Source organism: Amblyraja radiata, chromosome 16 (assembly GCF_010909765.2).
Source record: "Amblyraja radiata isolate CabotCenter1 chromosome 16, sAmbRad1.1.pri, whole genome shotgun sequence".
NCBI classification, from domain to species: domain Eukaryota; kingdom Metazoa; phylum Chordata; class Chondrichthyes; order Rajiformes; family Rajidae; genus Amblyraja; species Amblyraja radiata.
In genome coordinates, this window is record NC_045971.1 from 4,147,304 (window position 1) to 4,162,282 (window position 14,979).

General features: G+C 51.4%; 1 protein-coding gene across 1 annotated transcript in view; it reads right to left on the reverse strand.

The window, feature by feature from the left end:
* Positions 1–385: 385 nt before the first annotated feature.
* The window catches only part of socs7 (suppressor of cytokine signaling 7), a 52,671-nt gene continuing 38,077 nt past the window's right edge, over positions 386–14,979 (reverse strand). The window contains exons 7-11 of the mRNA XM_033034921.1: positions 10,670–10,798; positions 8,896–9,031; positions 7,610–7,762; positions 5,352–6,083; positions 386–1,907 (exon numbers count right to left, since the gene is read on the reverse strand). Coding sequence (XP_032890812.1) covers positions 7,642–7,762; positions 8,896–9,031; positions 10,670–10,798 — 386 coding nt within the window. The 3' untranslated portion in view covers positions 386–1,907; positions 5,352–6,083; positions 7,610–7,641. The remainder of the gene's footprint in view (positions 1,908–5,351; positions 6,084–7,609; positions 7,763–8,895; positions 9,032–10,669; positions 10,799–14,979) is intronic.

Here is a 14,979-nt window from a genome sequence, read left to right on the forward strand (position 1 = left end):
CCAAATCACAAAGACATGCAGGGTTGCAGGTTAATCGGCCCCGTAAGTTGTACTTGGTGTGTGTAGGGAGTGGATGAGAAAGTGGGATATCCGTGGAACTAGTGTGAAGGGGCGATCGCTGGTCGGCACGGACTCTCTGTAGCTGCGTGTTGAACGGGCGTGGCAAATCAAAAGGGGGAAAGTTGGTGAAAACACAGGGGACAGGAAACAAAAGCTGTGCTTACATTAAACAGACCGTGACACAGAGGCACTGGGACAGTGAAGGGGCCGGCAGACCAGCTGCAGCTCCTGCACGATTTAAATGAAGAAAACGTTTAAAATAAAGCAAGCAAATATCAATTCTGCCCGTCCACAAAACACACACATACACACAGCCCGACACATCTTTAAATTAACAGGTTTTTTAATTCAGTGACCTTTTACTCTCACCCCCAGTCTGTACAAGTAATATTTTATGCCAGTAGTTTCAAGAATAGAAATCCGATACAAATGCACAATACATAATCAACCTTCTCTGTTCAACATTTACAAAACATGGGTTGAAACATATACATTTGACGTCTGCCGACATCAGCACTGATTGTTCCATGGTCCTGTATATACTGAGAATGAACATACATGCGTATTAACAGGGTATGTACAAGGGGCAGTGGACTGGACAGTTACTGCCCATCTGCATTGGTTTTGCAACAATCACAAAATATATCTCCATTTAACAGGCAAGGCCATTCTTAAAAGGGGTACAGCTTTTTGCTTTGAGGTTCGACCAGACTAATTCCACATGAGAAAAAGATGCCAGCCAGCTGGTCGCAACAAACACTGGACAATATCAATGTTGTAGCAGAGGTTGTCCTTTCATCTGGGGGACAGATTTCTTTGCCTGGGCTGGCGGTGCAAGGCCCACCCGTGCCAGTGCCAGTGCCAGTGCCAGTGGGCGCTCTCCACATTCTCCATGTGCCCACCCCAGTGCAAAACCAAACACCCACCAAATACATGAGCATCAGAACGGGGCCGGTCGGAGGGAAGGCAGACACAATAAAAAGCTGGAGAAACTCAGCGGGCCAGGCGGCATTTCTGGGGAAAAGGAATGGGAGACGTTTCGGGTCGAGGCCCTTCATCAGACTCGACAGGTGACGTTTCGGGTCGAGACCCATCTCTCTCGTTCTAAGGGAAGTGTGGGCCATGGAAAAGACTCCAATATTCCACGCTAGGATTCCAGGACAGGGCAGGGTGCTCGAGGGACCTCTGTCCTGCCTCTCACCCAGAAGCAAACAAGTTTAACACAACCCACAAAACAAACAGAGGGATGACTTTAGTTGACGGCTCAGCTGAAGCAATCAGTCGCCCCTCCCAACGTTACAGCTGTTTGGGCAACAGAAATTCTTCCTTACAGAATTCATATAATCACGATCCTAAAACTTAAATACCCAAAATAAAACTTTACTCAGGAGTGATTAAAAAAACATTAAATAAATAAACACAAAATATACATGCCAGAGACAGCGGCTGCTGGAATCTGCAACAAAATAAAACATGATAGAAGTCTTTAGACCAAGGGTTCCTAACCTGGGGTCAATTTACCCGCAGGGGGTCAATTTCACCAACCCAGGGGGTACATTAGTTGATTATGGATTTGTACATATCTTTTCTCATTGACTGAGTGTGTTTGGTTCTGGTATACTGGCATCTGTTCATCTTTAGTTGTTCATAAATAAGTGAAATGAAGTAGTTATGTGCTATTAAAGTTGCCAGGGGTAAACGGGACCAAACAGGTTGGGAACCCCTGCTTTAGAGTCATACAGTGTGGAAAAAGGCTCTTGGGCCCAACGTGCCCACTCTGACCAACATGCCCCATCTGCACAAGTCACATCCACACCCATATTCCCCCTCTTTGTTAGCATTGGTTTCTGAAATGGACGAAAAATGATTATAAAAAAAAAAAAAACTTATGTACAGTAAAATAAAACAAATGCTGGAGAAATAGACAATAGGTGCAGGAGTAGCCTTCGAGCCAGCACCGCCATTCAATGTGATCATGGCTGATCATCCCCAATCAGTACCCCGTTCCTGCCTTCTCCCCATATCTCCCGACTCTGCGATCTTTAAAGTGCCCTAGCTGGCAGGTCAGGCAGCATCTGTGGAGACAATATTTCGGGTTTGGATAAATATCCTTTTATCAACCCGAGTTTCTTGAGGTGTGGGTGGATGATGCAGATACACGTTAGGGAAACCCTCCTCTAGGAACACAGTCCCGTTTGTGACCCGAGGGCCACCTGCAAACAATGGTCTTTACGTTTGAGAAAGAACTGCAGATGCTGGATAAAATCGAAGGTAGACACAAAATGCTGGAGTAACTCAGCGGGTGAAGGCAGCATCTTTGGAGAGAAGGAATGGGTGACGTTTCGGGTCACCCGAAACGTCACCCATTCCTTCTCTCCAAAGATGCTGCCTCACCCGCTGAGTTACTCCAGCATTTTGTGTCTACCAATGGTCTGTAGACAAAATTGCTGGAGAAACTCAGCGGGTGCGGCAGCATCTATGGAGCGAAGGAAATAGGCAACGTTTCAGGCCGAAACACTTTTTCAGTCTCTTCTTCAGTTTCTCCAGCAATTTTGTCTACCTTCGATTTTTCAGCATCTGCAGATCCTTCTCGAACGTCTTTATGTTGTCTGGTGGTCTGCGTGTTTAGACTAGTCGTCTCTGTGCAACGTCATTTATTGGCGGAAGCAGCTTTGAGTGGATGTGGAGGAGAGATCAGCACCTGATTCCAATCGGAGAGAGGTAGGATCTGCAACAGAGACTGGGGTGAGGTGGTGATGATAAGAGCCTGATTGTTTTACTGTTGAGAGGTTGCTCTTTAGCCTGCAGAGTGCAGGAGAGTTCTGGAGACCTGGAAGCAGAGGCATAGAGTAGCCGACCCCTGCACTCGCCTGCCCCCTGCTCACATATTCACTCAGTTTCTTCTGCAGTTGTACAGAGCCCTAGTGAGACCACACCTGGAGTATTGTGTGCAGTTTTGGTCCCCTAATTTGAGGAAGGACATTCTTGCCATTGAGGGAGTGCAGCGTAGGTTTACAAGGTTAATTCCCGGTATGGCGGGACTGTCAATTCTCTGCCTCAGAGGGCGGTGGAGGCAGGTTCTCTGGATGCTTTCAAGAGAGAGCTAGATAGGGCTCTTAAAAATAGCGGAGTCAGGGGATATGGGGAGAAGGCAGGAACGGGGTACTGATTGGGGATGATCAGCCATGATCACATTGAATGGCGGTGCTGGCTCGAAGGGCCGAATGGCCTACTCCTGCACCTGTTGTCTATTGTCTCACTCACAGTCCTGAGTCGTGCATTTATAAAACCCTCAGGCCCCTCGCATGGAAATTATTGATCAATTATGTGGGCACTGGGCTTCATTGCAAAATAAAGTCGCAAGGTCCAGAAGCCTCTCATCACAGGCCAGCAACTGAAACTCAGTTTCACACATGGTCTGAGATTTTTAGCTGGTTCCCCGTCCTCTACGAAAATCAACCTGGGGCAATAACTGCTGATATTTCCCTTCGTAGAATGAAGATGGAAGGAGATACAGAGGGGGGCGGAGGTGGTTTACGAGGCTGTGGCCAGGACTCGAGTGCCCGCGCTATGGGGAGAGGTTGGGCAGGCGAGGGCTTCGTTCCTTGGAGCGCAGGAGGACGAGGGGCAAGTTGGGCCGAAGGGCCTGGCTCCACGTGTACGACCCGAAAATGAGCCGAAGGTAGACACAAAACACTGGAGTAACTCAGCCGGGCAGACAACATCGAGGCCCCTTCTTCAGAAAGGGTCTAAAATGTTTAAGAAGGAACTGCAGATGCTGGAAAATCGAAGGTAGACAAAAATGCTGGAGAAACTCAGTGGGTGCAGCAGCATCTATGGAGCGAAGGAAATAGGCAACGTTTCGGGACGAAACCCTTCCGGGTTTCGTCCTGAAACGTTGCCTATTTCCTTCAGGGTTTCGGCCCGAAACGTTGCCTGTTTCCTTCGCTCCATAGATGCTGCTGCACCCGCTGAGTTTCTCCAGCATTTTTGTGTACCTAGGGTCTAAAATGAGCCGGTTCAGTGGATAAACTGTGTCCTCACCCTAACTCCAGCCCTGCACTGGACTCTCCTGCGATTCATGTTGGGGCTATTCTGAATAACACTTGGGTAATGGACCATGGGGGTCAAGTATCTCAACAGATTTGTTTGTCCACTTCCTCTCACAGTTCCACAGACATTGCAGGACGGATAATACAGCTGTTTTAGTTGTATCAGAAATCAGCTAAATGTTATTCTTTGATTGGCTGTATGTCGTGAGGATGGAGGTGTCAAATGGCCAGTAGCAGGGCAGCTGACAGAGCACAGGGCAACCGCATGGACTATGTCCCACCAGGGGAGTCAGGAAGTCTACCCCAAAGCCTTCTCGCACCAACAGCCGCAGGTTACAGGGGGGAGACCGACCGGGTGCCCAAAACACCAAGGGCAGAGCTGGAAAGCTCCTAACTTGATCCCTTGTCGCTCTGCGCTCAATTTCCAACTTCCCGTATCCAGTTTGATTCCTTGTTTCTCCAGCAAACTCCCGTGTAACTGGGAGGGGGGGGGGGGGGGGGGGGGGGGGGATGTTTACAGTCCAAGGCCAACCACTGGCATTTTACTCTGGGCACAATGACTGTGCCAGGTGTTGGCCGGGTGGAGTTTAGAAGGATGAGAGGGTATCTCATTGAAACATATAAGATTGTTAAGGGTTTGGACACGCTAGAGGCAGGAAACATGCTCCCGATGTTGGGGGAGTCCAGAACCAGGGGCCACACACAGTTTAAGAATAAGGAGTAAGCCATTTAGAACGGAGACGAGGAAACACTTTTTCTCACAGAGAGTGGTGAGTCTGTGGAATTCTCTGCCTCAGAGGGCGGTGGAGGCAGGTTCTCTGGATGCTTTCAAGAGAGAGCTAGATAGGGCTCTTAAAAATAGCGGATTCAGGGGATATGGGGAGAAGGCAGGAACGGGGTACTGATTGGGGATGATCAGCCATGATCACATTGAATGGCGGTGCTGGCTCGAAGGGTCGAATGGCCTACTCCTGCACCTATTGTCTATTGTCTATAAGACTTCTAGTTACACATTTTGCCTTCCTCCTTCTAACAGAGGTGAGACTGTCACTGTTTTCAATCCCGTCACTTCTTTAACATAATTGTATTTCAACAATATCTCAGCCATGATCACATTTAAGGCTCGAAGGGCCAAATGGCCAACTCCTGCACCTATTGTCTATTGTGAATTGTCGATTGTGAACAAAGGGGGGAGCAGGTGACCGGGGGGGGGGGAGAAGGAATGATATCCTTTTGTACCTTTGTCGGCACCTTTGTGGCAACCCCCTTTGTGTACTTTGTAGGAAAACACAAAGCATTTCGCTGCACGTGTGACAATAAAGTATCGTCACCTCTGGCTGGGACCTTCACCCCGGGGTGGCAGCTTCACCCTGGGGGTGGCAGCTTGGCTGAGTCAGCGTCTGTGGAGCGTGGCACAGGGAGAACGCTGGCCTTCAGGCAGAGAAGGTGAAATCCGGCCAGATCAAGGAGTCACTTATAAATGATTTCCATAAATTATCAAGTTGAATAGCCTGCAAACATATAACCAGTAGTTTAATCCATGACTTAACAAAACAAAAAACAAACATTGTGCAATATAACCCTTCCAGACATTCGATCCCTCTCAGGGATGTCGGCGTTGTAGAATGTCTCTGGAAGCAGAAGATCTGTGCGTGTTTGTGTGTGTGTGTGTCTCTCTCTCTCTCCAGTATAAAGCTGTTAGTAACTAACGCCAATCTGTCTCAGCAGAAAGTGCAAATCCACCATCGGTCGCTTGATTGTCCCGTTTCCCCGTCTTCACCTGTTCCGGGAGGAATGTCCACCGGCCTCCGGGCCCACTCCGCACCACAGCCACTCGCGCCACGATGGGTCTACGTCAGCGTCGGGAGTGGGGAGCGCGCACTTCCAGAAGATCGGTGAGCCCCCCATCGGTGCCGGCTTGGCGATCCCGTCGTGCTCTGCTGTTCCCGCCGCCCACAGTAGCGATCGGACCTGCGTTGGGGGGGGGTGGAGAGAGGCAGGGTTAACCCCACTGTCTCAGTCCAAGGTGCTGGAGAAACTCAGCGGGGTGCAGCAGCATCTATGGAGCGAAGGAAATAGGCAACGTTTCGGGACGAAACCCGAAAGGGTTTCGTCCCGAAACGTTACCTATTTCCTTCCGGGGTTTCGGCCCGAAACGTTGCCCATTTCCTTCGCTCCATAGATGCTGCTGCACCCGCTAAGTTTCTCCAGCACTTTTGTCTACCTTTGATTTTCAATCATCATTCTCCAACACTTTGTCTCAGTCCCAGCGTATCCCAAACGCACGGGGCCGCGCGCACGCCGACCTCCGCACTGAACCCTCGTCACCAAGGGGCAAAGTTGAACGTCCAATGAAGCAAATCGGCGGAGGCCTGGATAGAGTGGATGAGCTCTACCAACTCTACCGTTGCACCACTGTGCTGCCCAGCTCAGCTGGCTACCCCCCACAATGCTGCACTCCCTCGGTACCAAAGATCCCTATAGTGGAGCAAGACAGACCACTCCTGCTAAATGCAATGGGCTGGCGTGTCGTACGCAACGGAGCGGAACGTGGGCCTTTTTTTTCATCCATTTCAGTAACCCGACCCAACCCGACCCGACTCGCAGTGTAATCAACGTTGCGGGGGGAACAGTTTGTGTCAATAAATTAAAATTCGGAAAATGAGGAGAATATATTTAGCAAATAACTCTTATTTTTACGAGGATGTTTCCGTAACCGGCTTCCGTCTCCGCGCTGGTATCCTACGGGATCTTTGGTGCGGAGACGGAAGCCGGTTACGGAAATGGGGCCGAATATTACCCATGAATCTGCCCATGACCGTACGACGTCTTTATCGTCGAGTGGACCATCTTGCCCGCTGTAGGATCTTTGCTCGGTACTGAACGGCCTGGAGTGGCCTCCTCCTGCTTGTACTTCTAGCGCTCATAATTGATCTAGGCCATTCGGCCCATCAAGTCTACTCCGCCATTCAATCATGGCTGATCTATCTCTCCCTCCTAACCCCATTCTCCTGTCTTCTCCCCATAACCCGACATCCGCACTAATCAAGAATCTGTCAACTCCGCCTTAAATCTATCCACTGACATCCTCCACAGCCTTCTGTGGCAATGAAGGCCACAGATTCACCACCCTCTGACTAAAGAAATTGCTCCTCATTTCCTTTCTAAAGCTACGTCCTTTAATTCTGGGGCTATGGCCTCTGGTCCTAGACTCTCCCACTAGTGGAAACATCCGCACCACATCCACTCTATCCAGGCCTTTCACTATTCGGTTAGTTTCAATGAGGATCGCACCCCCCCCCCCCCCCCCCCCCCCCCGCTCATCCTTCTAAACTCCAGTGAGTACAGGCCCAGTGCCGTCAAACACTCATCATACGTGAACCCAATCAGTACCATGCTGTCACACACCAAATAATAGCCAAGTTATCCAAAGCCGGGAAGACATGGCAGAGAATCAAAGCGAGGACCGGCCCACGCGGAGGTCTGTGCTGTCTTACTGTAGACGATTCCAGCCGCCACTCCGCACCCGCTACGTCTGCGTGTCCATGTCGTGTTCGGGGGCTGTGTTGAGACGGGCTTCTCTCAGAGACAGGTAAGTCTCCTCCTCGGGGTCGTAGTAGTAGAACTTGCGCAGGTACGAGATGAGGGGCCTGGACAAGACGGGTGACAGTCAGTTGGGAGCCGACCGCAACGTATCCCACGCCTCTGTCATCAGGTCATAATGAATAGAAGTAGACTTAGGCCATTCGGCCCATCAAGTCCACTCAACCATTCGATCATGGCTGATCTATCTCTCCCTCCTAACCCCATTCTCCTGCCTTCTCCCCATAACCTCAATAATCAAGAAATTATTAGTACAGGTGGATGGGGTGTGGCCATTCAGCCCAAACTACCCATGCTGGCTCACTGGTTGACGACCCGCTCTATTCCCAGTCTCCACAGCTCCTTGTATCCCATGAGCCACCCGATCCTGTTGTTGCAGAAACAATGAACTGCACAGGCTCCGCGTATACTCACACCATCATACACACTCACCTTCCACCCACACTGACCCCCACCCACGCCCAACCCCCCCCGCCCACACTGACCCCCACCCACGCTCAACCCCCCCCCGCCCACACTGACCCCCACCCACGCTCAACCCCCCCGCCCATACTGACCCCCACCCACGCCCAACCCCCCCGCCCATACTGACCCCCACCCACGCTCAACCCCCCCCCGCCCACACTGACCCCCACCCACGCTCAACCCCCCCGCCCACACTGACCCCCACCCACGCTCAACCCCCCCCCGCCCACTGACCCCCACCCACGCTCAACACCCCCCGCCCACACTGACCCCCACCCACGCTCAACCCCCCCCGCCCACACTGACCCCCACCCACGCTCAACCCCCCCGCCCATACTGACCCCCACCCACGCCCAACCCCCCCGCCCACACTGACCCCCACCCACGCTCAACCCCCCCCCGCCCACAGACCCCCACCCACGCCCAACCCCCCCGCCCACACTGACCCCCACCCACGCTCAACCCCCCCCCGCCCAGACCCCCACCCACGCTCAACCCCCCCGCCCATACTGACCCCCACCCACGCCCAACCCCCCCGCCCACACCGACCCCCACCCACGCCCAACCCCCCCCCGCCCACACCGACCCCCACCCACGCCCAACCCCCCCCCGCCCACACTGACCCCCACCCACGCCAAACCCCCCCGCCCACACTGACCCCCACCCACATCCAACCCCCCCGCCCTCTCGCCCCCCACACTGGCCGTTTCCTCACTTGGGCAGCGGCAGGTCGGGGACGTGGTCGATCCGGACCAGCTGCCGGATGCGGAAGCGGCACAGATGCTGCAGGGACTTCACGTTGCTGAAACGGGAGACGGGGTAGAGGAGCTGCACTGGAGTCGGAGGCAGACCTGCAGCAGGAGGAGAAATGCAGCGGGTCAAAGAGCGCTGTGGACCCACACCCCACCCCCCCATAATGCACTCCCCCCTCCTCACACACTCCCCACACACACCCCCCTCCCCCTCCCCACACACTCCCCCCTCCCCACACACTCCCCCCCTCCCCACACCCCATATAATTGGCACCTGGGCAGAGGGGTGAGATGGCATGGGGGCATGTGGGCATGGGGGCATGTGGGCAGGGGGCATGTGGGCAGGGGGCATGTGGGCAGGGGGCATGTGGGCAGAGGGGTGAGATGGCATGGGGCACGTGGGCAGAGGGGTGAGATGGCATGGGGCACATGGGCAGGGGGCATGTGGGCAGGGGGCACGTGGGCAGAGGGGCAGCACCATTACAGCATTGTGTGTTGTGCCGAAGATGCCACAGTCTGGGAACAGACAGCTCCACGTAATGAAGTGGAGACTCGCTCAAACACCACCAGGCTCATCAAAGCCCCGGGTCATTCGCCGGCTGAAACCTCAACCTGTCAAAGTCAATCAATCATCATCGACCTCAAGGAAAGAACACGTGTAAAAATATCCAGCACTAGCCGTGCCTGCTGGTGTTCCTGCACTGACTCCCCCTTAATGACAAAGGGTCAAACCTGGGGCCATCCTCGCCTTCCTAATTGAAAATCCCAGCGCACCGACTAGCAAGTCCTTCCCTTAACCTCGGGTGCAGCACAATCTGCTGAATTTCATTTTATGTGCGAGAATGAACGGCAGATGCTGGTTCACCAAGGTAGGACCTGGGGAAGGGTCCCGACCTATCCGTGTCCTCCAGGGATGCTGCCTGACCTGCTGAGTTACTCCAACATTTTGTCTCTTTTGTGTGGAGAAAGCTCTGGTCACGGACGTCAGGTGGTGAGTGTGCACATGTGCGTGTACGCAGTGGCGTAGGGTGGGTTTTGCGTGCCCGGGGCAGTTTAAAATATTGCGCCTCCTCATTAGCGGTTTTTGGTCTCTTCCTTCGGGGGATGCGACTTCTTTTGTCGTATCCCCCGTCTCCGCCTGTGCCGAGGCCTAATGGACAGTGGCAGTGGCAGTGGCAGTGGCAGTGGCCTCGGCGCAGAGATTGCTGGTCGGTTAAAATTGTTGGATAAATTTTTAGGGGCGCAAAAAAATTGTTAGATACATTTTTTTATAAAATGGCAAAAAACATTACATTTTATTACAATAATTCAGGGGAAGGCTGCTAAAGAGGTGCAGCGTGCCTTTGGAACCAATTTTTTTGCCATTTTATTTAAAAAAAATATCCAACTATTTTTTTGCGCCCCTAAAAATTTAGCACCCGGGGCAACCGCTCCTCTGGCCCCGCCACGCTACGCCACTGCGTGTACGCGTGCATGTATGTGCGTGTACGCGGTGTATGTGCGTGTACGAGTGCGTGTATGTGCGTGTGTGCACGTGCAGGTACACTTGTGACCATGGGTGTGGTGTGAAGTGTTGGAAGACGAGAGGCCTGCACAAGGTCTACACAAGGACTGCACAACACACCTAGATCCCAGGCACACTGGCCCCACTCAGGGAGTGTCAAGGACAGACCAGAGGTTACACAAAGCAGGTGCTTTATACAAAATACAAGGCTACAAGCTACAAAAGGTATTTACCAGGAACTCTGGAACGCAGGAAGTAGAGGAACTTTCCGTTTTTGGAATGCATGATGGCCCTCTCGATGAACTCCACCACAGATTGGCAACGGTCTTCAAATTTTGGATGGCACCACAAGCTGAAGGTACCTGCGGTGAAAGCGCGGGCAGAGTGAGCGGCAGTCAGGTAACGAACGGCTCAGTGGCACTTCACTGCTAACTGTACCACGGCAGCAACACTCGATCAGTTCAGTGACAATCTTACTGTACATTGGCAAAATCACACTCGCAGGACAAGAGTAAGACAGCGGATTCTGAAGCAGTGGATTAGAGTCACCATGTTTCCAGTGCCATTTGTACCGTAGACCATAGATACAGCATGGAAACAGGCCCTTTGGCCCATCGAGTCCTCGCTGACCACCTATTCGTAGAAGATCAATTGTACTGTCGAATCAAGCCCTCAGGTTCCCCTTAAATCTTCCCCCCCCCCCCCCCCCTCACCTTAAACCCAAGTCCTCTGGTTCCCGATTGCCCTACTCTGGGCTGTGCGTCTACCCGATCTATTCCTCTCATGATTATGTACACTTCTATAAGATGACCCCTCATCTTCCTGAGCTCAAATGTACTTGAATGGAAGGGGACAAAAGGCCCCATTTGACTGGGACAAAGTTGATCTCTGTGCAGGGCACAGACGCCAGGAAGATGGATGATTCACAACACTCCTTCTTGCCCCAAAAGATTTAATTTGTAAATAAAGGGAAACCATTTGGTGCGACAGATTGGTGGGCAGCCACAGGGCGAGGTGACACTCTGCAGAGGCCGATTGGGGCGAGCGGACACTTTCACACAGAGCTGCTGTCAGCTGCAAAGCACTGCCTCGGGGGGGGGGGGGGGGGGGGGGGGGGGGGCAACGGAAGGAGGTTCAACCGGAACTTAAATGTTTGGCAAAAAAGGGAAAAGATGACCCTGCCAAAAGGGCCGGGACTAACTGGGGAGCAGCCTTAAAAGTGTCTGAAGTGTCTCAAATCTGAAACCCAATCCTTCTCTCCAGAGATGCTGCCTGTCCCGCTGAGTCACTCCGGCATTTTGTGTCTATCTTCGGTGTAAACCGACCAGCATCTGCAGTTCCCTCCTACACTTTAAGAGCCAGCACAGACATGAAGTGCCAAATAGCTTCTTCCTGTGCGGTGTCGTTCCAAGTAATTAAAACCTCAAAGTTCACAAAGATGTTCAGAAGCCACAATGCCGCAGACAATCAGCCTGCTTCATCGACTGTCAGACTGGCTGCTTATGAAACGCCGCCATTTACTAATTCCAGGCTCCAGTGTCGTTCGATAGTCATTGTTAGATAGAGCTCTTAGGGATAGCGGAGTCAAGGGATATGGGGAGAAGGCAGGAACGGGGGGTACTGATTGTGGATGATCAGCCATGATCACGTTGAATGGCGGTGCTGGCTCAAAGGGCCAGAATGGCCTACTCCTGCACCTATTACTCAGAACTAGATCTGGGGCAAGATACAGCACAGTGCCAACGCAATTTAGTACATACCACGGGGTTTTTGACGTTTAAACAATAACGGTTCTAAAAAAATAAAAGGCAGGGTGTGGAAAGGCAGCAAGGTCTACAATCCCCACAACCCAATTTGCTCAGAAACCAATTAATCAGGTCACAGCCACACTGTTCCGTGACAGGGAGATCAGATCAGAACTGCAGATGCTGGGAATCTGAAATAAAATCAGAAAACGCTAGAAAACTCAGCAGGTCAGGCAACTCAGAGAGGAGAGTGGACAGAGAGTGCTGGAGTAACTCAGCGGGACTGGCAGCATCTCTGGAGAACATGGGTGGGCGACCTTTTCGGGTCGGGACTCGATCCTAACCGTCACCTATTTACTATCTGTGTAAGAAAGAACTGCAGATGCTGGTTTAAATCGAAGGTAGGCACAAAATGCTGGAGTAACTCAGCGGGTGAGGCAGCATCTCTGGAGAGAAGGAACGGGCAACGTTTCCCATTCCTTCTCTCCAGAGATGCTGCCTGACCCACTGATCTGGCATTTTCTGTACAGTTTCTTCCCAGCTAGTATCAGGCAACTGAACCATTCTACCACAACCAGAGAGCAGTGCTAAACTACAATAGACAATAGACAATAGGTGCAGGAGTAGGCCATTCGGCCCTTCGAGCCAGCACCGCCATTCAATGTGATCATGGCTGATCATTCCCAATCAGTACCCCGTTCCTGCCTTCTCCCCATATCCCCTGACTCCCCTATTTTTAAGAGCCCAATCTAGCTCTCTCTGGAAAGCATCCAGAGAACCTGCCTCCACCGCCCTCTGAGGCAGAGAATTCCACAGACTCACCACTCTCTGTGAGAAAAAGTGTTTCCTCGTCTCCGTTCTAAATGGCTTACTCCTTATTCTTAAACTGTGGCCCCTGGTTCTGGATTTCCCCCAACATCGGGAACATGTTTCCTGCCTCTAGCGTGTCCAAACCCTTAACAATCTTATATATTTCAATGAGACGCCCTCTCATCCTTCTAAATTCTAGAGTGTACATGCCCAGCTGCTCCATTCTCTCAGCATTTGACAGTCCCGCCATCCCGGGAATTAACCTTGTAAACCTATGCTGAGGTGACAATCTACCTCATTGGTGACCTTCGAACTATCCTTGATCGGACCTTGCTGGTATTACCTTGCACTAAACGTTATTCCCTTTATCATGTATCTATCCATTGTAAATGTCTCGATTGTAATCATGTATTGTCTTTCTGCTGACTGGTTAGCACGCAACAAAAAAGCTTTTCATGATGCACGGGACAATAAACTAAACTGGGCTAAACTGATAATGGTCATCAAGTAATCTCCCAAATATATTAAAGCACCATAATATCACAAGGACCACAGTACTGGTGAAGGAGGTAGACCGCCAAGGGACTATTCTCAGGTACCGAACACAGGCCTTTCCAGAGAGCATAAATAACACTGATGGTGGATAGAGAGAGCACAGATGGCTTGCTGTTGCTGAAAACAATCCCGGTAATCGTGGCTTATCAATCACAACAGCAGAGTCCAAAGACTGCCAGCACCATCTGCCTGCCCATCACCTACACATTGCAGCCTTCACACGCACACACACACACACACACACACGCACACATATTACACACACATTACACACACATACACGCACACATATTACACACACACACGCACACATATTACACACACATGCACACACACACACATACACGCACACATATTACACACACATTACACACACACATACACGCACCACCCCGCAGGACGGCAGCACCAGATGAAAAATTCATCCGTTTTTCGAGATGAAAAGCAAGACTGACCCCTGCGACAAGCGCGTCTTTCACAGCGCTTGTAAAAACGGAGGCGCTTGCATTCAGCGACAGCTCTGCAGAAGCTGCAGCTAAACCAAACACGTGGAGCATGCAATGCATGGAATGTAACAGGTTGGGCCTGCAGAGCGAGCTCCCACAAACGTGACATTTGCCAGGAAATCAGCCCCTCATGGTAGGCGAGGAATGGAAATTTACCAACCACAGGGTGAACCATCTAAAGGCTCTTCCAGTAATGTCATCTTCCATTACATCAGCCACAAGGGTTTCACATGTTCATAAGTGATAGGAGCAGAATTGGGACATTCAGCCCATCAAGTCTACCCCACCATTCAATCAAGGCTGATCTATCTCTCCCTCTCAACCCCATTCTTATGCCTTCTTCCCGTAACCCCGACACCCTTACCAATCAAGAATCTGTCAATCTTTGTCTTAAAAATATCCATTGACTGGGCCTCCACAGCACACTGCCCAGTCCATCATTGGCTCTGACCTTCCTTCCATCGAGGGGATTTATCGAAGTCGCTGCATCAAAAAGGCTGGCAGTATCATCAAAGACCCACACCATCCTGGCCACACACTCATCTCCCTGCTACCTTCAGGTAGAAGGTACAGGAGCCTGAAGACTGCAACGACCAGGTTCAGGAATAGCTACTTCCCCACAGCCATCAGGCTATTAAACTTGGCTCGGACAAAACTCTGAACATTAATAACCCATTATTTGTTATTTGCACTTTATCAGTTTATTTATTCATGTGTTTTGTAGACAATGCCTACTATGTTCTGTGTGCTGAAGCAAAGCAAGAATTTCATTGTCCTATCAGGGACACATGACAATAATCTTGAACTTGAACTTGTCTTTTAAAATTAGAGTGGCAGTGACACAGTCAGTGCAGGAGGCATTAGGCTGTCGAGAATGAATCTGCAGAGCAAGACTCCTCTGATTTTTAACCCTTCACTCTGATGGGT